A 27,392-nucleotide genomic window follows, 5' to 3' on the forward strand; every position below is an offset into this window, starting at 1 on the left:
AATGCAGGAGAGAGAGGTTCGATCCCCTGGAGGAAATGGCAGCGCACTCCAGAATCCTTGCCTGGAGAATCCCATAGACAGAGGAGCCCGGTCTGTGGGGTTGTGAAGACTGCAGCCACGGCAGCACACTCACAGGTGGTTGGAGAAGGCAAACTGGACGACCGGACTGTTGCCTAAGTTATCAAATAGCCAACTGGAGATCCTGATTGTTAAAGTCTCTAGTTATCTAAGAAGTACTTTTTGAAATTATGCTGTTTGGTTAGACGTTTTTAAGTAATTGAGATAGAATGCATTTGATGCATACGGATAAACTGCAGGTTAGATGACGCCAAAACATTCAGTTTCTCTTAGGAAAATGGCTTGGGTTGCCAGGATATGTCTTTTAGCCAGTCAATTTTGTATTGTATCATTTTTCCATATGAAATGTCTTTTCCCCACTACAACTGCCTCGGAGACTGGAAGCAGTTTTCTAAAGGAGCTGAAGAATGGCATTCTGTTAAAAAGATGAACAGCTGGTCATGTGGAAATTCTCTGGAATGCTCACTTGTCCTGCAAAGGCAGGGGAAAAACAGATATCAGGTGTAGTGTTTGTCATTGTTATACAGAATTGTTTTACTAGAGATCTTTACATGATTTTAATCGCCTTTCTCCTACCAAGACTGCTTATCTATCAACAGTGTGAAGGCCCTGAGAATGCTAAGTGCAGTTCAGTGGGTCTCAGGACTGCTGGAATTTTCTGTGCAAAACATTGTTCCTTTCATCAAGATTCAGGACCCTCCCGTGATTAAAAGTTATCCTTTGTTCTCGATTACCTTGGGATGAACCTCGAATTTCTTAAGCGTGACACAGAAAGAATTTGACTCTTGAGGGGCTCTACAAGCTCATCTGTCACTTCTTCCCCCTTGAATTCTTTGTTCCAGCCAGATGACAGACACTACAGATGAACTCACCTCTCCTTTCTTCCTTCTTGAGCACAAGTAGCAGCCTTTCCTGTTACCCTGGCCAACTCTGACTTGTCCATTCCTCATTTCCTTTGTGTAATTCATATTTTTCAGGGTGGGTGCATAGTTGGGATTCTCTAATACATTTTTTGGTTTCGGTTTATGCTCTTTAATCTTTGTTTCCCAGAATTTCTATAGAAATTGCTTAAATGGAGTAGGAGGGAGCTAGGGGCGAGCACAGAATGACCTTCCCCGGGGTTACACATAAATGAGATTAGGAGAGATGACCTGTTGGGCGTTTGCAAAGAGACGGGTCCGCGGAGGCCAACCGGCCCTTTGGAGGTTAAAGTGCGGAATCTCAGAACCGGATGTTACCCCAATTTGCAGTTACTCTTGTGAGATACTGCGGGCTGTACGGAAGGACTTGCGTCACGTAAGATATGGAGTGCCTGCGCTCCCGGCTCGAAAAAAGGAAGGCGAAATGTCATTTCCAGTGGGTCCCCTTCTATCCACTCCCAAAGGGACAGACGGTTGCTCTAACAATCGCGCCCTCTAAGAAGAGCTGGGTAGTGGCCGTAAGCGAATGTGAGTGTAAAGACACCGTATCCTCTAGCCCTTTTCGCACTAAGATGCCTACGTGGGGTCCGGGGGAGGCATAGTTCGCGGGACTCCGCGGCGAGCGAACCTCAGCCCCAGTTCCTCGCTGGCCCAGGCCTGGACCGGGCTCTGCGAGATTTCGGAGCCCAGCGCGAATCCCCAGGGCTAGTTCCGGAGCGCAGAGGGTCCGCCTGGCGTGCCCGGCAGTCTGGCAACTGCGCCCACTTGGCCAGTCCCATACCCACCCGAGGCTGTTCGCGGAAAGCCCCGTCGGGCGGAGAGGCGCGACGGATGGGGATGGCCTCTCGGCGCCCTCTGTGCGTCGGCATTCTTCGCCCGGCAGTCGGGGCGCCCTCGGCCGCGGCCCCGGGCGCAGGACACGAGTTTCCGGGGCTCGACTCCCGGCCGCCAGCCTGGGGAAGGAGCGCGGAAGCGAGTGGGCGGCGGGAGGCGGAGCGAGGGGCGCGGGGGGCGTGGACGCGGCCGGCTTTGGAAAGGCCCCAAGTGAATGAGGCGCGCGCCGGCGGCAGAGCGCCTCTCAGAGCTGGGCTTTCCCCCGCGGCGCGGGCGCCAGGAGCCGCCTTTTCCGCTGGGTGTCACTCGGGGGTGGGGGGTATGGCCCATTCAAAAGCGCCGCGAGGGGGCCCGGCCAGTGCCCTTCAGTGAGCGCTCGCAAGAGGACGGCAGAGGCCCGGCGGCTCGCAGCTCCGGGACCTTGTGGCGCATCAGGACGCGGCTGCCCTGCTGCCCGGACCCCGAGCCGCCGCCGCCGCCACAGCCGCTCTGCTTTCTGCGCGTTAGCCTCCTCTGCGCGCTCCGGCCCGGAGGCCGCGGGAGCCGTTGGGGCGAGGACGGCGCGCGGCTGCTGCTGCTGCCCCCGACCCGGGCGGCTGGAAGCGGAGAGGCCGAGCCGAGCGGCTGCGCCCCCTATGCCAGGAGGATGTTGGAGAGCAGCGGCTGCAAGGCGCTGAAGGAGGGGGTGTTGGAGAAGCGCAGCGACGGGCTGCTTCAGCTCTGGAAGAAAAAGTGCTGCATCCTCACCGAGGAGGGGCTGCTGCTCATCCCGCCCAAACAGCTGCAACATCACCAGCAGCAGCAGCAGCAGCAGCAACAGCAGCCCGGGCAGGGGTCGGTCGAGCCGTCCCAACCCGGAGGCCCCGCCGTGGCCAGCCTCGAGCCGCCAGTCAAGCTCAAGGAATTGCACTTTTCCAACATGAAGACCGTGGACTGCGTGGAGCGCAAGGGCAAGTACATGTACTTCACGGTGGTGATGGCTGAGGGCAAGGAGATCGACTTTCGGTGCCCGCAGGACCAGGGCTGGAACGCCGAGATCACGTTGCAGATGGTGCAGTACAAGAATCGCCAGGCCATCCTGGCGGTCAAGTCCACGCGGCAGAAGCAACAGCACTTGGTCCAGCAACAGCCTCCGCAGCCGCAGCCGCTTCAGCCCCAAAGCCAAGCCCAGCCGCAGCCTCAGTCCCAAGCCCAGCCGCAGCCCCAGCCCAAACCGCAGCCCCAGCCCAAACCCCAGCCTCAGCCGAAGCCGCAGCCGCAGTCGCTTCATCCGTACCCGCATTCGCACCCGCACCCGCACCCGCATCCGCACGCGCATCCACTACCGCACCCGCACCCACCGCCACTCTCGCAGGCGCACGGCCACCGGCTCCTCCGCAGCACCTCCAACTCGGCCTGAAGAGGGCAGCACCCGTCCCGAACGCGGTAAGGTCGGCGCGGGTCCGGGGAGCGGGTCTGGGGGTGTCAGAGCCGGAAGCCTGCTCACGGGTTCGGCTCTTGGGTGGGCAAGGGAGCAATGAACCTAGGTTTCTGGGAGGTGGAGAGAAGGGCACAGGCTGCAGGCAGCAGAGGCCAGGCGGGGAGGGCAGGCTGAGGGATGCGCGCTGGGCGGGAAGGTGCCCGCAGCCGCCCGCCCCGCCGACCCGCCCGTGTCCAGGACGCGCGCCCCCGGCCCCGGCCGCGCCGCCGACCGCCTCCTGGCGCCCTCGGCGCCGCTGGACTATCCCTGGGCACTCGAGGGAGCGACCCCCGTGTTTGTCTGAGCTCCTTTGTCCGCGGGCCAGGCGCCAAGAGAACTGGGTCTGATAGGAGTCCGAGCTTCTCACTTCCGTCCGTGTCATTTCTTTCCAGGTTTTGGGGACTTGAGGAAGCGGGACGAGCACCTTTCTATTGTCTTCACTTGGATCGAGAACAAGTCTCCCCGCCCCACACCAAATCAAGTAGTTTGAACAGAACCCGACTGATAACTCGTGATTCCACTTATTTTCTGCATACTCTTCTTCACAATGCAGGAAAGATTTTGAGTCCAGAAGGCTTTATTTATGAACCTTTGAGAGGATCTTCCAGTATGGTGGACCTTCTAGGAGGGATGATGTACTGTAATTTTATTTTAATGTATTTTGACTTATTATTTATTAGTGTTTTTTTTTCTAATGCTTGTTCTGAGACATTTCTGAATGTAGGTCATTTTCCAGAAAAGATACTTTATTTTCGAAAAGCTATCCTTAGTAAGTTGTAGTCTTGGAAAAGAAGAAAGAAAAAAGGCGGTACAGAGGCACACAAGAATTTATTCATTATTCCTAGGGCATTTTCAGAAGGTCTGACACTTCATTGTTATTCCAGGTGGTTGAAATTAAACTCTGTGATATTATGTGGGGTTTTCGTTCTGTTTTTTTTGTTTTTTAATTAGTTTTTTTCTCCTTAGACATGTATTTTGTGTAGAACTTTTAAAGAAGTTAAATGTTCAGAATGGTGTAATTATAAAAATCTAATTGCTTTTCTACAAGGAAATCAGTAGTAATGATATCTAATTCAAAATATTTAATACATAACCCAGTTGATGGCAAGATGACCGTATCCTGAATATACAGGAGGACTTGGTCTGCTGTAGGAAAAGCCTTGCTTAGATTATCTTTGTGTGGAGGGTTTAATAATGAGTTTTCTATGATTTCAGAGTATGAGTGCATTAGATGTTTCATTTCAAAAAACGTAGTGAGGGAGAAGAATTATTCCAGTTGTTTGAGAGAACATTTGTGCTCTTATCCACAGTAGAAATTATCCTTCTTCATGAGCTTGGCACACTTGATGTGAACTGCATTTCCTGTCCTTTTTTTTACTTTGTTCTAGAAGCATATTCTAGAATCTCATAGTTTAAAATACAATTTGTGAATGCTTCAAAGGACTGGGAGTCATAGCTTTTTGTTTTTGTTCTGAGAATGTTGACCAGGGACCCGACTGTTTTGCTCTTTGTTGCTCTGTGAGAAATCCAAGGGTTATATGTTTCGTTGTTAGGTTAACTAAACTCAGAAATTGAAAAAGGAAGGACTGGATAAACACTGGATTTGCAGTAAGAAAACAACCCAGTCTTGTTCTAGCAGCAACTTTCAGGAGTCCGGGGTGTTGGAATGGTTGGGGGAAGAGGATGTGCTTTTAAAGGTAGAACAAACCCTCTTCTGTGTGAAATGAAAAGGATGGTCCAAATCTACACGTGCAGATGCTACTTCAGTTTAAAAAAGAGCCATAGATGCTACCAAATCCTCTTGGGGCTGAAAGTCACTTCCTGTCTTGCATGGGTTTCCTAACAGCTCTCTGTTTTCCATTTTCATTTCACAAAGTCTTGATCACTATTTTTCCAGCTTCTAAATTGGAATGGTCAACCTTAGGCCACTGCTAAGTTCTATAGTCTGGAAATGAAAATAGACTTTGATGCTAGAGGCACCTTTATTCTCCCTCCATCTAAAAAGGAGTTTGAAGGTCAAATTGCTTCTCAGTGCACTATTTAAATGATGAAAATTTGAGATCCAAAGAAGTGGTGAAAAATAAAATTCAATCAAGGGGCAAGCAGAACTTACGTGGGCTCCCACTTAAAGGCGAAGTTGCAGTTGCGGGGGGAAAGAAAAAAAATATATATATATATATGATAGGCAGTTCAGAGAGCAGATCTCAAAGAGTTCTTAAGTCAAGTTTGGTTTGATTTCTTTGAAACTACTGATATGTTTTTTAATAATACCCCATTGTACTCTCATTTTAATAAATGCAGATCATATGACCCCATTAAACCACAGCTTTTTTCTCAGATGAAAGGATTTTTTTTCAAATTCTTGTGCTATAAAAAAATTTAAATCTGTAGCAAATACTTATAAAATTAAGATTCAAGTAGGCTTTTAAAAGCACTTGGATGTTGTTAGCTTACAAAAATATGCCCAGGCTTCCTCCTAGCTGCTAGAATTTTTTCTTTCTCACAATGGCTCTGGCTCATAATGCGGCCATCAGAATCATGGTTCCTGGTTTTATCTTTCCATAGCCCTTAGTCCTTGTTCTGCTATGATTGAGTTGACTCTCCTAGTGACTCTCTAGTCTGAACCCTTCTTAGTAACTGTGAAAACTGAAGTTAGAAGGGAGAGTAATAGGGTGGTTTTTATTATGTAACTAACACTTATTATGGGTTAATTATTCCAGAACAACAAACAAAAAAACAAGTGTACTTAACAACACACAACACAAAATAGCAGGTGCAAATTATTGAATGTGTCGGTGGCTTTGTGTTACCTGTAAGAAAACAATACAGACCACCCAGGGTATTCTGGACACCCTAGGATCTTCCCAGGTGGCGCAGTGGTAAAGAGTCCGCCTGCCAATGCAGGAGACGCAAGAATCACTGGGTCTGGAAGATCCCCTGGAGGAGGGCATGGCAATCCACTCCAGCACTTTTGCCTGGAGAATCCACGGACAGAGGAGCCAGGTGGGCTACAGTCCGTGGGGTCGCAAAGAGTTGGACACGACTGAGCACACACACCTGAAAGGTTTTCTGAGGCCTGGCAAATCACCTTCATGGAGGCAGATAAAGATACTTCTTTCGACCCAAGAAACGGAAGGAAAGGATAGGTCCAATAGAAAACCTACCTCTTAGATAAACATAAAATGTAAGAAGTTGGGAAATTAAAAGGGATGTTCCTTTGGGAAACAACTTTTTGTCTTTGAACTTGTGTTGGCACGAAGCCTCTTACTGAGTGAGCTCAATAATATTTGTTGGGATGAATGAATGAAAGAAGGGAAAGATGTGTAACTTCCCAGCACCCAGGAGATGGCTTCTGTGGCCTCACACAGTGCTTCCTTTACTTGCTGTCTTGCCATTTCCTGAGGACAACTAATGCCGGGACAGGCCATGCACCATGGTGAAATTCCTTGGACATACTTTCTTAGTGGAGACCCACACAGATCTGCGTGTGCCCGGAGTACTGAGGTCAGAGAGAAAATGGATATAAAGGGCCCTTTCAGAACGAGCATTTCCCTCATGGAGGAAGGGAGGGTTCTCTCATCGTGTTAGAAATCAAACCAACTTCATAATTTGGTTTCATACGTTTTTTTCATAGAAGCGAAAGTAAAAAGCAAGTCGCTCAGTTGTGTCTGACTCTGCGACGCCATGGACTGTAGCCCACCAGGCTCCTCTGTCCTTGGAACTCTCCAGCCAAGGATATTGGAGTGAGTTGCCATTTCCTTCTCCAAAACAAAAGCAAAATGAAGCCCAACTTGTTGTTGAGAAGAGTTCCTTTTGGGACTTATGTGGTGGCTCAGTGGTTGAGACTGCGCTTCCAATGCAAGCGGCGGAGGTTCAATCCCTGGTCAGGGAACTAACATCCCACACGCCCTGATATGTGGCCAAGAAAGTATTAAAAAAAGAGTTCCTTTTAACACCTAAACACTGTCAGGAAGTCTGGCTTAAGTTGAGAGGCCTGTTTTAACTCTCTTTTGCCAAACACTATTAAAAATTTCTCATTTAAAGCTGACACTCTATGAGTGTATGAGTTAGTTCAAACACATCACTTATTTTCTGTCCCCTGGGAAAGTGAATTGGTTTTAATTTAGCTCCAAGTGTTTACACCACTATGTTCATTGGCAGGTTTACAAGAGAGATCTAAGACCTGAATGAAACTGTAGCAATCTTGTAGAAAATAGAGCTTCATAGGTTGAGGATGGGCCTGAGAGCCTCTTTTCCTTTTTTTAAACAAATGTCAAATTAATTAGTTTTGCTTTACCAACAAAATGCCTCAGTAGAATAAAATTTAAATTTGGAAATTATAGAGCTCAAAATTGAATCCATTGATGATTTTTTAAAGAGAAATACACTATTTACCTAAAGCCACTTAAGATGTATTCATTGTAGAATTGCATTGGTTGGGTTTTATTTTTCTAAATTCTTGACAATTTAAAGGGTGAATTTTGATCTGCAGTGCTGAACGGCTAATCTGGACTTACTTAAGATTGGATGACAAAGTGATGTGACTTTGTTGGCAGGATATCTGCCAAATGGAGTATAGCGTCCAACAGGGTTTCTTGGAAAGGGCATTATTCTCTGATGTGGGAGGCAAGTGGACTCTGGACCATTAGAAGCAGCTACATAAAAACTCCTGTTTTGAAGCTGGCCTCCCAGTGACCAGCTGGATGGGTGGTGAGAAGCAGATTTTTAACAATGGGTTGTCCTTCCGCATCATTGTATTTATTTTGAGAAGAAAGATAATTGTCTGTTACATTCCCCTATCAGTTTTCTGGTTAAAGTTTCAGAGTATGCAAGTATCACCATGAACCAAATGCTTTACAAGCTATCACATTTGTGAACTTAATGAAATGGTCATAATTTGTGTAAATATGTCTTTTAAGTGATGTTGGAGAGTTGTGATTCATAGTTCATATTTTCAAAATGCATTCCATTTCAAATAAAGTATCTATAGAGGTGATTGACCTGTGGACTTTTTGAAGGCCTTGTTCACCTGTCCCATACACTGCGTGTCCTTGTGGGAAGAAGAATGTTCTAAAGGGCTTGGCCACTGTAAAGGACATGATGATTTGGGGAAGAAAAATACCTTTTTTAAAAATATTGTTAACTGTGCCAGATCTTAGTTGCAGCATGTGGGATCTAGTTCCCTGCTCAGGGATCGAACACCAGGCCCCTTGCTTTGGGAATGTGGAGGCTTAGCCACTGACCCACCAGGGAAGTCCCTGCAAAAGACCGTGTTCTGAGGTTGGCTGGGCATTTTGAATATAGGATATAGAAATTCACTTGGATTATTTGGTGAGATAATTTTTGCCTTTTGAGTGCTAATGGATATGAGTTGCAATTTTTCTATAGTGCCTGGAGGATAAGTAATGGTCCTTAGTGAGTTAGTTTGGAGGAGATTCCTTCTGGAGTCCCAGAGAAATTTGAGTCCTCCTGGGTCCCTTGCCAAGGTGAAGCTTTGACTCTAAGAGAATCGTCTCTCAAAGTGGTATCTATAAAACTTGCTGTTTTGTGTTGAGACCAGAAAAGAGACTCAATTCTTTAAAAGAAAATAGTGTAACTTGGCCCACAGTCTCCTTTGGCATCCAAAAGTCTTTAAATCTTAAAAGACTTTAAAATATGAAATTTGAAGGCATTCTTTTTATCTCTTAGAATAGTCTTACACTGAGAGCTTTATTACTCCACTGTTCTTGTTTGGTTTTGTTTTTTCTTTGGTTCTGCTCAGTTGTGCAGAGGTTTTCTTGTCCTTTGGACAGTCTGAGGGCTTCCACCAGTGCTCAGTAGATGATCTGTGTTAATTGTTCTACTTGTGGGTGTACTTTTGATGTACATGTGGGTGGAGGTGAGTGCCATGCCCTACTTCTCCACCATCTTGATTCCTCCTCTGTTTGGTCTTGTTTTTAAAGAAAAACATCTGAGAAGACAAATTACTGCCATTGTGAGAGAACATCAGGGGTACGATGTGAAATAAATGGATGAATGGTGGTCAAGCAGGGTTGGTAAGAGCCATGATTTGTGAGTACACGGTTCAAGTCCCAGTTCTACCACTTCTAGGTCATGTAGATCTTGAGTTACTTAAACTCTTGGAAACTCAATTTCCTTTTCTGTAAAATGGAGTTAATAAAGGTCCCCACCCTCTGGTTATTGAGAAGATGTATTATAATAAGTTAGTACACATAATAGTGCTTACAACAGTACCTGGCATAGCTACGAAAGGAAGCTCCCTGTGTTTCAAGGCAGATAAGCAAGTTTGGGGATCATTTATAACGACATGAATATATAATACATGGTGTTTTAAAGCTATGAATTATATTTTCTGAGACCTCAGCATATCTTTTAAATGGTAAGAACAGTTTAATGGCAATATCCATGTTTTCAACACAAAAAAGAAGAAAAAAAGCCATTATTTAGAGTACTATTATTGTCATTTGCTTATCACTTTCCAGTCTTGGTTTACATGCTTATGTTTGTCAAGTGAGTTACAAAGAAACAATCAAAATACTCATATATGTGTCTGGAGAGGACGCTGCAGTGCGCCACTCAGATTCCCACCTGAGGACAGAGAGTACTCGGTTCCCAGATACGGGCCTGTCGGTGGCTCTCCCTCTGCCCAGTCCTGTTTCTCTCGGTCCTTCTCAGGTGAGGTTCCCGAGAACATCCCCCTGCTCCAGACCTGTACACAAACACCAGAGTCTCAGAACCTGTTTCCCAAGGTAATCTTGTTTATGACTCTGTGTGTGTATGCGTGTGTGTGTGTGTATGCGCGTGTGTTTGTGTGTATGCCTGTGTGTGTGTGTGTGTGTATGCGTGCGTGTGTGTGCGTGCATGTGTGTGTGCGTGAATATACATACATTTCTACCACCATGTTTCTGTAGAAAGACTGGTGGTGTTGAAAGTGGGTCTGTAGCATAACGATTCACCTTATACTTTGGAATAGTTGCTCACAGCCTGCAGAGAATTTTCTCCCCCAGGAGGCATTTGACAGTGGAGAGGTTACTGGCTTTCACAACTGGTGGTAGAGGTCAGGTGTGCTACTGAATATCCTACAATGCACAGGACAGTCCTCCACAGCAAAAAATTACCCAGCCCCAAATGTCAGTAGTGCCAAGGTTGAGAAACCCTGCTTTAAGTTGAAAAGTCTTGATCTTATTAGCTGAAGTCCCTTGGGCAAGTGATTTAATTTATTTTAACCTCAGTTTTCATGTGTAAAATGCAGACAATGATTGTACCTGCCTCATGGGCTTCCCTGATAGCTCAGCTGGTAAAGAATCCACCTGCAAGGCAGGAGACCTGGGTTCAATCCCTGGGGTGGGAAGATCCCCTGGAGAAGGGAATGGCTACCCACTCCAGTATTCTGGCCTGGAGAATTCCATGGACCGTATAGTCTTTGGGTCATAAAGAGCTGGACACTCTTAGTTGAGACTTTCACTTCACATGGAGTTGTGAACCCAAATTAGCCGGCTCACATAAATGAGCTGTCACTCTTCCTGCCACAGCATAGGCTTTCAGTACACGGGAGCTAGCAGCATCATTATTTAAAGTGGTGGTTTAGAATAATCAATTAATTAATTTGGCTGCCCAAGTCTTAGTTGTGGCCTGCAGGGTCTTCCATCTTTGTTGCGACATGAGGGATATTTAGTGGTGGCTTGCAAACTCGCAATTGGGATCTAGGGGGTCCAACCCTGGGCCCCTGCTTCAGGAGCTTGGAGTCCTGGCCACTGGACCATCAGGGAAGTCCCTTAAACGGGTGATGTTAATGACAGCATCAAATCCCATTGAGCTGGTATATTATTTCATTCATTTGTCTGTTGTCATTTGGTGAGTTTCACTTCTACGCTGCTGTCAGCACTCCTGCAGCAAGGCTCTTCATGTGTACATCATATTGAAAACAACCTGGGTTTGAGTCCTAGTTCTGACTCTAGTCCTTCGACATCGGTGTGTGCCTGTGTGCTCCGTCACTCTGCCTGGGGCATCCGCCCGAAGCCCCGGATGATTAGCTAGAGGCTGGAAACAAGAACTTGAAAAAAATAGTGTGGTTATGTGGCATGCTCTCAAACCCCGCCAAAGTCATTTCTAACAGAGTGAGCGAACACGCTCCACAGTCCTTTTCATAAGGCCTAACGACATGTGCTCCCAAAGCAACTGGTAAATGAGTATTCAACTCTTGCTTAGAAGGAAACAGGAAATGACTCCTGAGAAGTTTCAGAGTTTTCATTATGTCACTATCCTTCATCGGCTTTCTCTTGAAGTGGATAGTTCATTCAGTTCAGTTATTTTGCCAGCATTCTGAACCTTGCTGTAACAAATTCTCCTGGGTGGTGTAGCTTACTCTGTCAGGGCTGACTCATCACCAGGAAAGAGCAGACTGGCTTTGTGAGTCATCACAGTCAAAGAAGCCAAACTTGTAACAGTTTTAGTTTCTAGTTTTTAGCTGTGGGAGAGATGTTCAGTTTTACAAGCCTTGGTTGTAATTTTTTAAGCACATACCTGCCTTTAACAATTCCTCCAGATAATTCCCAGTATATATTCATTTGTGTGTGTGTATGTCTGAGTGAAGTGGAAGTCGCTCGGTCATGTCCAGCTCTTTGCGACCCCGCGGACTGTGCAGTCCATGGAATTCTCCAGGCCGGAATACTGGAGTGGGTAGCCTTTCCCTTGTCCAGGGGATCTTCCCAACCCAGGGACTGAACCCAGGCCTCCCACTTTGCAGGCGGATTCTTTACTGGCTGAGCCACCAGGGAAGCCCAGTATGTGTATATATGTGTGTATATGTACACATACACTTTTCTTGCTAGAAACTTCATGTCCTTTGAAGGTGGGATGGTCAATTTTCTGTTGCAGAACTTGACATCTGAAGGATTTGACCCTGCACCTAGCAGGCTTCCTTGGAGTTTTGATTGTTAGCCCAACCATGTCTGAACCCCTATTACAAAGCTGTGGTGTGTAGTGGTGCCATATCCCCTTTGTGATTTCCTGTTGCTGTGTTTCAACACCATCGCCGGCGGGAATGGCTCTGGTCTCCGTGGGAGAATGATTCATTGAGTTCCTGTTGTAAGTTTCTGATGGCAAAGAAGACTCTTAAGGTGGATAACTGTATGAGTTGTGTTTGCAGGTGTGACAGTGAATCTAATCCTTGCCACAATGCACTGGCTCAGTATGGAATAATTGTAATTGTTCCCAAAGGTTCTAATTAAAACCCCTGATGCCTGTAAAAAGTGCCACGTAGCTGCCACAAGACCTGAGCTGCGTGGCTGTCTCAGCAGCGTGTGGACCCTGGTCTGTATTTGCTTTCTATACAATGGTAGGCAACAATACTTTTCCTTTGCCTGTATAAATGACGAGTTGAGATCAGAGCTGAAAATAGAATTTTAGGAATTTAAATAATGTCTCATTCATCTCTTCCCTTTCTGCAGAGGGAAAAAAATCAAAGTAAGAGGGCCACTGATCTGCCACCGGTCACATGGTCAGTTAAAGTCAAAAACAGGATTAGAACTCAAATCCAGTTCCCTTGATTCTTAATTAACGTGCCTTCCACTGTGACATTACTTTGTAAGACTTGGAAGATAACTTACATAAATTCAAGGTGTTGTCATTCTTACCAGTAATCACTTGAAATATTCAGACATCACATCCTTTCCCCCCGAAAATGTGAATTTTTACTTAAATTATATGAACTGTCTTAAGAGCTTTATAGATATTGAAAATAAATTGTTTAATTCTACTGTTTTAAAAGGTGACTTGTAAAAAAAAATAAATAAATAAATAAAAGGTGACTTGTGACTTAGTCTTTCCAAATAAAATCCACATGGGTTAACAGAACCTTAAGCAAGAAGAAAATTCACGAAAGAAAGCAGACGTATATTCTGAAATGGACATTTAAAAAATACAGTTGTAGGATTATATTTTTTCTTCAAAAATTTGTTGAAAACCACTTATTTAGGAACTGGGTCAAGAAGCTGCTTGGAGTCGATTTTATCATCTGACTCCTAAAATATTCATGGAATATTTCTGGTGTCACTAGTCTTTCCCCGCCCTCATACCCCTCCCCAGATCTTGAAGTCATCTCTGGAGTTGAAAAGTTGATTTGAGTGTTTAGACAGTTATTTACTTGAGGAAATAGCTAACTGACTTTTCTAGCCTCTCTGTGTAGGTGTCAGGAGAAATATCCCCTAGAAAAGGTTGGTGGAGGGTAGTAGATTTCATAGGCACCCACGGAAAGCTAGTAGGTGCGGTGGTGAAACTTGTTGCCCTTACAGAGAACGATGTGAATGCAGTCATAAATAACAGTTTATGACCCACCGAGGACACAAAACACCCCAAACTAGACAAATTGGAGAAGATTTCAGAATTTGTAACTTTTAATGAGATGAAAGGGGAGAAAAAAGGAGAAGGGTCCCTAAGTGTATGTTCTCCAGCATCCAGTAAATAGGTTTTTAATTCACAACTGTGTGTGCACCCCAGGTGATGCCATTACTTCCTCTTACATAAAATGACCTTTCACCAGGCTTCATTCATAGCTCTTGGCTCCCTCCTGGAGTCACAGCATTTGTCACAAGGCAGCGGGGTGCCTGCTTGCTCTTGGGCAAGTGATGACTGGGAGCGCTTGATAGGGGCTGATGCTGACAGCCCCTCTCGGACAGCAGATTGTCAGCATTCCTGACCCGGGCACTCCGAGAGCCTGGGAAAACACTTCGATTTCAATGTGGCTTTAAAAAACAATATCCAGTTGAACCAAATGACTGTGTCAGATAGGTCCATGGAGCAGCTTTTGTGGAATTAGCTAACTCTTGATGCCCCTAAACAAATGCATAATGATGGTAGTGTCATAAAAAGGGCACTCTTATTTATATGCATTTAACTTGACACAGAAAATCAAAACTCTACTCAGCCATAAAAAGAACGAAATTCTGCCACTTGTAAAATGTGGATGGACCTAGAGGATATTAAGCTTAGTGAAATAAGCCAGACAGAAAAAAGAACAATATGTTATCATTTACATGTGGAACCTAAAATTAAAAGAAAGGAATGTATATAACAAAGAGAAATAGACTCACAGATATACAGAGTGAACCAGTGGTTGCCAGTAGGGAGAGGAAAGGGTGGAGGTACAAGATAAGGGTATGGTTTTAAGAGGTATTAATACAAACTTCTGTGTATAAAATAAATAAGCAATATGGATATACAATATAGAACAGGGAAATATAGCGATTATTTTAATAACTAAATGGATTATAATCTATAAAACAATTGAATCATTATGTTGCACACCTCAAACTGATACAATGTTATGAATCAGTTATACTTAAAAGAGAAAATCGAAACTTCAAATTTACTGCATAGAAATTGACATATGGAATAGGGATTAGAGACAAACAGTGTTTGGGACTTTGATTCACAGAAAGAATCAGGTCTGAAATGGGAATGTGAGTTGTCAGAATGGGCAAGAGGATTCTACCTTCCTAATGGGCAAGGATGGGGGATCCAGGCAGGCAGGCCTGGGAAGGGAAGAGATCTTGCAAGAAAATGGAGGGAAAGGGAATATGTTCTTCGGAAAAATGTCTTTAATTCTTGCTTTCCCCAGGTACCAATCAAAGTTTCCCTTTTTCTCAGGATGCAAAGTTCCTATGGACCTTGAAGGTTTTGTTTGCCTTTTCACAAGTAATTAAGAGCACTACTTTTTTAAAAATGGGGGGAGTGAAGAATTAAGCTTTCTTCTCTCTTTTGAAGACTTTGTTTCTCCTGTGAGTCTCTGAAAAAGGAAATTAGCACAGAATAAAGTGAAACTTCTGTGGGTTTTCTGTAGGCTCAGATCTCTTAACCATTTTTCTGTAATTTGAGTTTGAAAACCTAACATTCATTATTCTATTTCCTCCTGGATCGTAATTCTGCAATAAGGAGTGTAGGGCATAAAGAAATCCTACCTCTTCCTCAGGAATGATGTTAACAATTAATTTAGGCAAGGTACATAAAGTGCTTAGCCTCGTGCCAAGTCCATAGTAGCTGCTCCGTAGAGGATGGCTCCAACGCTAACAGCGAGGTGGAGGCCTGATGGTGTGTGGAAGGTTGTTTGGCTCCAGAGGCTGGGCTTTACATGCTTTTTTTTTTTGGTACTTTTTTTTTAAAAAAAGATAATGTTTTATTAATAATATACTTTAGCAAAACTCATTGCTAATTCAAATATAAATAAAACAATATATACTTTAAAATGAGAATTAAGAAGTACACTTATGTAAAAATCAGAACTGTTCCTTCAGATTTTGTCAGATATTAATAAGCCTGATTGCACTCAGCAGATCTAACCAAAAAACAAAACTTAAAACTATTTTTTCTACAAGTAGAAGATACTTTAAAAGATATCATGCGCATGCACAGTGGCAAGCCTATAGGGATGCAAAGCAAGAGTAAACTGTAAGGTCTCCAAGAAACTACATTTGAAGAAAGGGGGAGGATGAGACATAATCCTATCGGTGGCGTAGTACCATCATAAGTACTTCACAACTTATTAGTAATAGTTCAGTTCTGTTCAGTCGGTTGGTTATGGCTAACTCTTTGCAACCCCATGCACTGCAGCATGCCAGGCTTCCCTGTCCCTCACCAACTCCCAGAGCTTGCTCAAATTCATGTCCATCAAGTCGGTGATGCCATCCAACCATCTCATCCTCTGTCGTCCCCTTCTCCTCCTGCCCTCAATCTTTCCCAACATCAGGGTCTTTTCAAATGATCAGCTCTTCGCATCAGGTGGCCAAAGTATTGGAGCTTCAGCTTCAGCATCAGTCCTTCCAATGAATATTCAGGACTGATTTCCTTTAGGATGGACTGGTTGGATCTCCTTGCAGTCCAAGGGACTGTCAAGAGTCTTCTCCAACACACAGTTCAAAAGCATCAATTCTTTGGTGCTCCGCTTTCTTTATGGTCCAACTCTTACATCCATATAAGACCACTGGAAAAACCATAGCCTTGACTAGACGGACCTTTGTCGGCAAAGTAATGTCTCCGCTTTTTAATATGCTGTCCAGGTTGGTCATAGCTTTTCTTCCAAGGAGCAAGCATCTTTTCATTTCATGGCTGCAGTCACCATCTGCAGTGATTTTGGAGCTCAAGAAAGTAAAGTTTGTCATGGTTTCCATTGTTTACTCATCTATTTTTCATGAAGTGATGGCTTCCATTTTTCACCATCTGTTTGTCATGAAGTGATGGGACCAGATGCCATAATATTAGTGTTCTGAATGTTGAGTTTTAAGCCGGCTTTTTCACTCTCCTCTTTCACTTTCATCAAGAGGCTCTTTAGTTGCTCTTCAATTTCTGCCATAAGGGTGGTGTCATCATACCTAAGGTTTTTTCTCCTGACAATCTTGATTCCAGCTTGTGCTTCATCCAGCCCAGCATTTTGCATGATGTTCTCTGCATGTAAGTTAAATAAGCAGGATGGCAATATACAGCCTTGACATACTCCTTTCCTGATTTGGAACCAGTCTGTTCCATGTCTGGCTCTAACAGTTGCTTCTTAACCTGCATACAGATTTCTCAGGAGGCAGGTAACGTGGTCTGGTATTCCCATCTCTTTATTAGTAATAGCAGGAGCAACAACTAACATTCACTGGGTATCTGCTAAGGTTGCACAGTGATAGAGAATCCACCTACCAATACAGAAGATACAGGAGACAAGGGTTTGATCCCTGGTTGGGGAAAGAAATCCCATGGAGGAGGAAATGGCAACCCACTCCAGTACTCTTGCCTGGAAAATCCCGTGGACAGAGGAGCCTGGCAGGCTGCAGTCCATGGGGTCGCAAAGAGTTGGACACAACTGAGCACTAAGACACACGAGGCTCTCAGAGGAATCTGGAGCACTAAAACTAAGCCTCTCCCAGTAGTGGTGTCCAGCAGCCGTCTGTAGATCCCCTGACAAAACGCCAGTCAGAGAAACAGAAGAACTGAGTGCTTCTTATTCATGCACAACAGGAGGAGAGCTTCAGTGTTCATTCTACTCTGAAAGCTTCTTCTGTTCTTTAGGCAGTTCCTTCACGCGTCAGCAAAGAGTAGTAGAAAGAATTCTAGATTCTTGATTTGCTGCTAACAAGCTCTGAGAGCCTAAGAAGATGATTTTGCCGCTTTGGACTTCAGTATTTCTTTAAAAATGTTTTTTATTGAAGTATAGTTGATATACAATATTGAAAGAAAATACATTTCTTTTTCATGTTCTTTTTCATTATGATTTATTACAGGATATTAAATATAGCTCCCTATGGTCTACAGTAGGACCTTGTTGTTTATCTATTTTATATATAGTAAGAATTTTAGTTTCCTCATCTTTCAAGTAGAGATGTCTTCAATAGCTTGCTTTTTAACTATAATTTTTCACAATCCTTAGATATTTTTATCCTTAGTTGCCTTTGGAAAAGAGTACAGACTTTGCATGTGGAGGATGTGTTTGACTCTCAGTCCCTCATAAGCTGTGTGACTTTGCACGAGTCACCTAAGGCTTTTGAACTTCAGCTTCCTCACCTTTTGTATGGGAATAATGAAACCAGTCCCATAGAACTATTGTGAGGATTGTAATAAATAATCTATGTGAAAGCATTTTGCAGAGGATCACTAAATATGATCAAGAGATATGTCATTAACCCATCCTAGGTCTTCCTTTTTGTTCTTAGTATTCTTGCCTGGAAAATCCATGGATGGAGGAGCCAGGTAGGCTGCAGTCCATGGGGTCACTAAGAGTCGGACACGACTGAGTGACTTTACTTTCACGCGTTGGAGAAGGAAATGGCAACCCACTCCAGTGTTCTTGCCTGGAGAATCCCAGGGACGGGGAAGCCTGGTGGGCTGCCATCTATGGGGTCGCACAGAGTCGGACATGACTGAAGCGATTAAGCAAGCAAGCAAGGTCTTCCTTTTTGTTCTTAATGTTGAATATCTACTTTATACCAAAACAAGGGAAAGGGAGAGGGAGACCGAGTTTGTATGTTTTCTGCAATGAGAGAGGAAGGGGTTTACAGTTTACACCCAGAAATCAAAATATGGTCTCTTCAGTTCATCGAACGAGTTTAGATACAACATCAAAGACCTCTTCCCCCACTGGGAAACCCATGTCTATTCAGGCAGAACACCTAGGAAGAGTTTGTTTCCACTGTCTGCTAAAGAGCATCCCTGTCTCGTGACCTCTTCATTTCAGTCCGCTGGAGCCATAGCCAGCAAAAACCTCTAACTCACAAAGCCATCTGTTTTTATTCTGTGTTTTACTCCTTTCCTTCATTTAGGTAAAAGAAGAAAACTCCAATAAGGCATGCTATTCTGTGGGGTTCTGACAGTCCAACACACCTTCAACTCAACCTCCTCTCCAATGAGTATCCAACGAGACAATGAGGTCTACTCATCAGTGTGATGACAGATGCTAAATGGTCCAACTACCTGATTCTTTGCTAAGGTTGGAATGTATTCTTACATGATCTAGAATTATTTTCTGTTCCACGGCTTGAAATGAAAATGTGTGCTTCTTCTTCTTCTTTTTTTTAAATAGTTATTTGGCTGCTCTAGGCCTTAGCTGAGGCCTGGAGAAATCTTTACTTGCAGCACACGAACTCTTGTTTGCAGCATGTGGGATCTAGTTCTCTGACCAGGAATTGAACCCAGGTCCCCTGCATTGGGACTCTTAGCCACTGGACTACCAGGTAAGTCCTCAAAAATGGGTATTTCTGAAAGACTTACTGTAGGCAGAAAATGTATTTAAGCTGAATCCTCTATTACCTTGAACACACTTGTGAGCTGTGTTTTACTTCAATAATGTAACCAGGGAGAATAAAGATGGAGGAAATAATACAGACTGAACAGTAATATTTGCTGTTTTCTGAGCATTTACTTTATGACAGGTTTCTTTACCATGACAGTGCTATGAGGTGTGGATATTGTTAAATGGCCCTTTTACTGATAAGAAAACAGTAGCTGCTTGGGGCTTCTCTGATGTATAGTGAAAAAGAATTTGCCTGCAGGAGCGGGGGATAGGGGTTCGATGCCTCGGCTGGAAAGATCCCACGTGTTGCAAAGCAGTTAGGCCTGCGAGCTGCAGCCACTGAAGCCTGCGCACCTGGAGCCCGTGCTCTGCATCAAGAGGAGCCATGCACGGCGGTGGGAAGCCCGTGTGCACACCCAAGAGCCGCCCTTTCTCGCCGCAGCTAGAGAAAGCCCATGCGTGGCAATGGAGACCCAGTGCACCCGAAAATGTTAAAAAACAAGAGTTAATTAATAAAAAAAAGAAAGAAAACAGAAGCTTCCAGAAGTTCAATAAGTCCCCCAGATCAGCAGACAGGGATGCAGAGCTGGGAGACTCTGGAGGCCCTGCGCCTTGCACACCTTCCAGCTCTTCAGAGGGACAAGGCAGGCCGAGCACAGCAGGGTGGACTCTCAGGGAGAGCAGGGCCTGGCGCAGGGCGGCTGTGTCACCTCTGTGCCTTTCCGGAGGAGAGTGCCGTGTCATAGGCCATCCCACAGTGTCCAGAGTCTCTCCCCAGACCACCCAGAAAAGCAGTCTGTGTGCTTTGAAGGCATCATTTTATTTAAGGAATGATGAGGTTGTGGACCAAGGGGAAAGAACGTAAGGACTAGTTTCACTGAGCATTTACTCAAGAAAAACACATGTCTTTATAAGGCATGGAATGGATGACTTGCTTTCCAACGGCAACGACAAGGATCACTTCCTGGGGAATTAATGAGAACATCTTGTCCACCCAGAGACCCCCCACCTTGCTGAGGCTCAACCTTGGGTCTTATCCGAGGAAAACACATGAATCATGGTGAATGGGAAGCTTGGTGTCCAGCCAGTGGGGTGAGGATACTGGCATGGAACCCAAGCAGAAAGGAGCTCAGAGGCAGGGGGATAGACCCTCATGAGCTGGTCTACTCACCCCTCAGCCTTCACCTAGTTCTTACCATCCCTTGATTGTTGTTGTTCGTAGGTCAGTCGTGTCTGACTCTTTGTGACCCCATGGACCGCAGCGTGCAAGGCTTCCCTGTCCTTTACTATCTTCTGGAGTTCACTCAAACTCATGTCCTTTAAATCGGTGATGCCATCTAACCATCTCATCCTCTGTTGTCCCCTTCTCCTCCTGCCTTCGCATCAGGGTCTTTTCCAATGAGTCAGCTCTTTGAATCAGGTGGTAAAAATATTGGATTTTTAAATATGTAATTTATCAGAGACACCCCCAGGCCCTGGGCTTCCTAGGTGGTGCTAGTAAAGAACCCTCCTGCCAATTCGGTAAGAGATGTAAGAGGCTCAGGTTCGATCCCTGGGTCAGAGATGATCCCCTGGAGGAAGGCATGGCAACCCACTCCAGTATTCTCGCCTGGAGAATCCCCATGGTCAGAGGAGCCTGGTGGGCTATGGTCCCTAGGTTCACAAAGAGTTGGACACAACTGAAGCAAATTAGCACGCACGTACGCCTCTGGCCCGCTTGCTTCTTCCCAGGAAAACAGGCACGTTGAGGGGCTTTGTGGCGTCACAGAAGCGATGCTGTCATGCAGCCCCTCCTTCTCTGGCTCTCATCGCCTGCCTCCCACCCACAGGCTGGTGCTGCAGCTGCAGTGATGTCACTTCGAGACCTCTGAGGTCAGTTTCCTCCAACTCCTTCCTGCCCAGGTCCAGGCCCAATCCTCAGGGCCCCAGGGGTGAAGGCAGAGCTGCCACCCGTACCGGAGCGCTGAGGCTCAGCGTGGGGGCCCAGACCTGTCTCCCTCTGGGTTCGGGTCTCTGTTGCCTGTAGGGACTCTGCAGAGCCTGGGCTCAGAGTTGCCGCTCAGTCTGCAGGCAGATGGCAGAAAAAAGCTTTGGGATCGAGCTTGCTCTTCAGGTGTGAGAGCCCCCTGCTTGTCCTTAAGGACCCCTCCTATCTCCCCTTGGTAGGAGGTAGGGGATGTGGAAGACATTTTCTCAGGAGGACGAGTTTTCTAAGGAATGTAGAAGTTATAGAAAGGGCAGAGATGTGAAAATCAAGACAGACTTTGCTGGGAAGGAAAGATGGGAGATTTTGAGCACAGGTGCAAAGCTCAGCTGTCACCAAGAGAGGATTAAGGATGAATAGCTGAGAAGAGTAACAAGGAAACATTCGCATTTTTACTTGCTTCTCTCCGTGGCTTCTGGGGTGGGTGGTGGTGTGACTCAGCAGAGAGCATCTTTATAAGCTCTGAGTTTCTGTAGTCCCCGTTGCCCCCAACCTTGGTCCGCCTCACCCTCACCTCCCCGAGGCCTCGCCCTTGGCATCTGGACAGTCCCCCTGCTGTTGGATAAGGACGTTCATCTCTGACCCTTGCCCACAGCCGGTGCCTCCCCTGGCCCGCTGCACACCATCAGCCCTCCTTGCACGTCTGACCGCTTACCATGAGGTGCTCAGGGCACTTTCCAGAATAAGGCTTATATCGTGGAATGCCTGGGACTTGAGAGGGTTGGGTTTCCAGGAGCGGAGCAGCTCCGGTTTCCTTGGCAGCCAGCGTGAACTGCCGGAGTGTGTGATAGCGCACCTGGAGCAAAGAAAGCAGCTGGGGATGGAGACAAGCTTTAGTGGACAATCAGAGTCACAAATGGCTGAGATGAGACCAGGTCCTGGTGGGGAACGCAGGTGGGAGTCAGCACAGGTGGCAGGAAGGGGAGAAGAGCTGATCTGGGCCTCATGGGTGGCATGGCACCAATGAGAAACCGCGTCCCTAGGTCCTCCTGACCATGGAGACAACTTCAGCGTGGGCAACAGTGGTGTCTGGCTTGGCCCCCGCCCACTCCCCTTTGTCTCCTCATCTTCTTTCCTAGAAGGTCTAGCTGCATCGTTAGCAGCTTAGTGTTGGACCTCAGTCAAAGCCTTTATCAGCATGATGGCCATAGCCACCTCAGTGTCCCTCCAGTGACCCCCAGGTCTTGTGAGGTCCCCAGAGCTGAGTCCTTCACTGAGGACCTTGGAAAGGCTTCCTCGGGTGGGGCCCGGCGTCATTGGACAGTGCGTATGATAGCCAGGGCTGCACACAGGACCTGCCCCGGACTGCCCTCCCCCAGCCTCTCAGTTCATCTTCCTTCTTACTGCCGCCTCCACTCTTCCAGGAAATCAGGGCAGCCTTTGGCCCCATTTGGCTCAGGAGGGTTAGTTCCCGTCTCCCAGGTGTCTCACTGCCAAGGCCAAAGTCCCTGTGCTGATTTCTTCTGGGGGCGTTTAGAGTTTCTTCTCACAGGTAGCTGAACGCTGGTAGCCTGTCCCATTTCTGAGTTTCCAAAATCAGCACACAGATCAATACCCTTCAGTGACATGCAATTTTAAAGGTAAGCAGCAGAGGACTTCTCTACCGGTGACATGTAGAGACCAGGCTGGACTCGTGTTTTTAAGCAGAAACATTTCAGGGAAGTCTCCTTGGGCCCTGAGCTATTTTTGAGGTTGAGTGCTGGGAATCCTTTTGAGCCACACAAGTCAGAGTCCCTCTGGGCACGTTGGACCACCCCCAGAGTTGCAGAGAGGATTGCAGAGGCATTCCAGAGAGAGGCTGGGAAAAACCTGACAGGAAGTATTCCCAGAACACTCAACTCCCAAAGTCCCTGCTGGCTAATGATTAGGGCATAACTATAAACAAAGCAGAAGAGCTTCAAAGAATAGCATTCTACAGACGGCAATCAGAAAAATGCCCTCCTGGCTTTGGTCAGCTCATAGCGCCCCTGATGCCAGGGCATTCCAAGGTGAACCAAGCAAACGCGTGCCGTCTTTTGCCCGGGGCCACATCTAAACACCACCGCCAGCCTCCACAGCAGCCTTCCCTAGCGTGTTCTATTTCTCCACCAGCCTTCCCTGAGGTTGGAAAGAAGAGAGATGGCAGGGACGTGAGAAAAGGGAATGTAGGCTAAAGCGGCAGGGTTACTGGATCCCCTCTAAATTCCACGCAAGGCAGATTTCTGGTGGCCATGATGTGGTCTCACAGATCCAGGCATGCCTGGGCTTTGGAATTAGATAATCCTAGAGTCAATACTCCGGAGAAGGCAATGGCACCCCACTCCAGTACTCTTGCCTGGAAAATCCCATGGGCGGAGGAGCCTGGTAGGCTGCAGTCCATGGGGTCGCGAAGAGTCAGACATGACTGAGCGACTTCACTTCCACTTTTCACTTTCATGCATTGGAGAAGGAAATACTCCGGAGAAGGCAATGGCACCCCACTCCAGTGTTCTTGCCTGGAGAATCCCAGGGACGGGGGAGCCTGGTGGGCTGCCGTCTATGGGGTTGCACAGAGTTGGACACGACTGAAGCGACTTAGCAGCAGCAGCAGCAGAGTCAATACTCAGCTCTACCACTCAGTAGACTTGATAATTTATTGCAACTCTTTTCTCATCTGTAAAATGGGAGTGATGATTCCTAACTCATAGATAGGCTTTATTTTGAGATTATAAATATATATAAATGAAGATATTTTGGTGTCTGGCACATAGGAGATAGATACTACTATTATTATTACCACTTCTAATACTTCTGCAAGTATTGTAAAATAGCAGCTGGTTAGTGAGTGCTTACCATATGCTGGGTATTGGGTTAAACACTGTGAATACATATATTTTTTGGATGTAAAACTTTTGAAAAAGCCCAGTAATTCTTAATACAGTAGAGTGCTGCTATATAGCAATTTAGTTAAATAAGAATATCGCTAGGGAAGGAAGGTTTGAATAGATTGACGTTTCTGTTTGCATTTGCTGACCTGAAATTAACTCAATATTTCACAAGCAATGTGTACTTGAGCCAAGAAACAATATTGTATTTTGGTAGGTGTTGATCTTGACTGTTTTAAACTTCTATATGGATATAAGAATTAAGACAGTTGGCTCTATGGACTAGATTAAAAACCTAGGGATTAAAAGATTAAAACAAAACAGAGTAGAATAAACACTACTTTAAGTAAACAGTCGAGTAATTGAAACCTGCGTATTAGGTATCAGCTGTTTAAATTATTTTACTATCTGATGTAATCTTTCTCAACTGTGCTTCTAAAGAAGATGGCCTCGTACATGAACCAAAATTCCTGGGGTCTTTAATAAGCAGAAAGGAAACATTTCCTGTCCTAGGCCATATTGATGAGGAAGCTCAAAGCATTAGCTTTTAAATTATTTATTTGCATAAACATCTTGTTTATTTGGCTGTGCCAGGTCTTGGTTGTGGTGTGAGGGATGTTTGGCATGTGAACTCATTTGTGGCAGGCGGGATCTAGTTCCCTGACCAGGGGGCGAACCCAGGTCCCCTGCACTGGGAGGGTGGGGTCTTAACCACTGGGCCACCAGGGAGGTCCCTAAAGGCACTAGCTGTTGCTATACTGTGGGCCACTTTGTTGGGGGAATCTGTAGCTTTGATGATTCTCATACTGAGCACCTCAGTCTAACTGAGAAGTGGGAGAGTGCCCAGTGGAATGAAAAGCTCTCAGCGGGGTGCACCAGCCAGCCCGGAGGGGGATGTCTGTGTGGGATAAACACCGCAGCTCTCTGCCGGCTTCCCTGTGGGGCGTCTGGTAAAGATGATCTGCTGTGTGCTTTCCCGATAGAAAAATTTGCCTCTGTTTTTAAATCATTCTGTCTGGCTAGCAGGTTGAGGTGATCTACTTTTCTTGGGATACAGAGAGGATTTAATGCATTCTACTTTGACATCTAATCACTGGATGAGGGCTACAAATGGTGGGGTGGAAAACATGAAGGAGATATTTGTTAATCCATTGCCGGCACCAGATACTCTGGTGATAGGCTTCCTGTGTTTTCCGTCTTTCAGTTCTCACAGTCAACCTGTAAATTAGTTATTATTAACTACTGCCCAGAGCACAGTAGTACAGTTAGGATTCAAACCACGGTTTCTCCAGTATTCACCCTGCTATCCTAGATGATCGGCGTATTAGGAATAACTGGTATACTGGTGTGTGCTCATTTGCTCAGTTGTTTGACTCTTTGCGACCCAGTGGATTGTAGCCCGCCAGGCTCCTCTGTCCATAGGATTTTTTAGGCAAGAATACTGATACAGGTTTCCATTTCCTCCTCCGGGAGACCTTCCTGACCCAGGAATCGAACCTGCATCTCCTGAACCGTGGGAGCATTCTTTACCAGCTGAGACATCGGGAAGCCTGGTAAACTGGTTTGTAAGAACATTTACTTGGTTGTAATTGGCTTTTAGTCTCAGCCTCCCTGTTGTGTGATTAGGGGCAATTCTATGCCTCTAAGACTCAGTTTCCTCATCTGTGTGTGTGTGCTCAGCCGTGTCCGATTCTTTGCGACCCCATGAGCCATATCCCACCAGACTCCTCTGTCCATGGAATTTTCCAGGCAAGAATACTGGAGTGGGCTGCCATTTCCTACTTCGGGGGATCTTCCCGACCCAGGGATCAAGTCTGAGTCTCCTATGTCTCCTGCATGGGCAGGCAGATTCTTTACCACTGTGCCACCTGGGAAGTGCCCTCCCTATCTATAAAAGGGGATAATAAAAAAAAATAATATTATCTCAAAGAGTTGTTGAGAGAATTCAAAAAGGAGGTGCACATAAAACCTAGCATCTGGTAATGGCTTAAAACATACCGCCTGCTGCTCTTGCTTTGTTATTTATGTGGGACATCGTTAGTTTGATTGTGAAGGCTACCACAATACCTCTATTAATTACACAGTGGATTTTCACAATACCTTGTTAGAGACTCCATTAGCAGAGGAGAGGGTAAGAGAGAAGGTAGCAGTGTTTAATTTAGGATGACAGAAGTAAGAGCTAGCCAGACTTTCAGTCCTAACTGGAAGGAATTTAAGTGCAGTAAAAACAAAATCTCTTTCGGGGAGTCTTGAGTTTGGAGCTGACTTGAGGCTCAGGGAGACAGGGGATGAAGCGGTCCCCTGTCCCCATCAGGAAGGGGAGAAGATGGGAGGATTCCTAATCTGGCTGCTGCTGAAAGAATTTAGCGACAAGGACTAGTGGCTCTTGTCACCACTTACCCCGCGCAGTGGTCTCTCGTCGCTATTCCGGGCCAAGCCTTAGGAAAGGCTTGTGATGATGGGTGACGGTGGTGTGTATAAGTGTGCACATGTGTGGTTGAGAGTACTTGAGGGTCAGACGACCACCATTGTGTGGTTTTAGTCTCTCGTCTCTTTCCCCTTTCATTTATTCATTTTTCATATTCATTCAATACACGTTGTTAGTTGCTAAGTTGTGCCTGACTCTTTGCGACTCCATGGATTGTAACCCGCCAGGCTCCTCTGTCCATGGGATTCTCCAGGCAAGAATACTAGAGTGGGTAGTCATTCCTTTCTCCAGGGGATCTTCTGCATGACAGGCAGATTCTTTACCATCTGAGCCACCAAGGAAGCCCATTGAGTACATATTAATCAATATTTCATTTATTCAACAAACATTTATTGGATGTTTCCTACTGACCAGGAACTTTGATGAGATCTGTGCTAAAAACCTGAGTGAATAAAAACTGAATAAACTCACTGACAAGTAAATAAGCAAATAAATGCCACTTGAAGGGTCTGATATAGGCTCTTGAGGTAGGTAGCTCTCTACCTGTCGGAAGGCGGCATGGAATTCAGTTTATAGCAAACCATGGATTCCCGCCCGCCCCCCAAATTAGAATTGGATAAACACCTTATAAAATACAAATGCTGCAGTGATGGGTTGAAATGCACTCAGGTTAGTGTGTACTCAGTCAGTGTGGCTGACACTGAAATCCAAGGTACAGGGTGAGGAAGGAGATGGAGAAGGATGACTGAAGGAGAGGCGGCGAAAGCACAGAGAAGAGGCCTGAGGAGAAGGCACGTCTCCCACTGGTGCCTCAGAGTCTCTGTCCGCCTGCAAAGGGGCAGCTCTCAGGGGACTTTCTGATCCTGGCTGGCTGCAACATCCTTTTGTGTTGCTGGCTCCAGTTTCCATTCAAATTAAAAAAAAGAAAACAAACAGGCAATTTACTCTGAGTAGCTTCTAAAGGATTTGTTAATCAACCTATCACTCTATTAATCCATTGCCTGAGGAGGCCCTCAATTTCAATCACAGCGGCTCTCATAGAAGAAAGCTAAAAGAAGTCTAGAATCCCTTCAGGAAATGTAA

At 45.7% G+C, this 27,392-nt stretch overlaps 1 protein-coding gene across 1 annotated transcript; it reads left to right on the forward strand.

Annotated features, from left to right (window-relative positions):
- The first annotated feature begins 2,031 nt into the window (after positions 1-2,031).
- Positions 2,032-8,287, forward strand: PHLDA1 (pleckstrin homology like domain family A member 1). The gene is made up of 2 exons (XM_070370987.1): positions 2,032-3,257; positions 3,684-8,287. The coding sequence occupies exon 1, from the start codon at positions 2,047-2,049 to the stop codon at positions 3,229-3,231; it is 1,185 nt and encodes a 394-aa protein (XP_070227088.1). The 5' UTR covers positions 2,032-2,046; the 3' UTR covers positions 3,232-3,257; positions 3,684-8,287.
- The last annotated feature ends 19,105 nt before the right edge of the window (positions 8,288-27,392 follow it).

This window comes from Bos mutus, chromosome 5, assembly GCF_027580195.1.
Source record: "Bos mutus isolate GX-2022 chromosome 5, NWIPB_WYAK_1.1, whole genome shotgun sequence".
NCBI classification, from domain to species: domain Eukaryota; kingdom Metazoa; phylum Chordata; class Mammalia; order Artiodactyla; family Bovidae; genus Bos; species Bos mutus.

Excerpts from the sequence above, each read along its gene's own strand:
- PHLDA1 (XM_070370987.1), top strand. The coding sequence starts at position 2,047 with ATGAGGCGCGCGCCGGCGGCAGAGCGCCTCTCAGAGCTGGGCTTTCCC.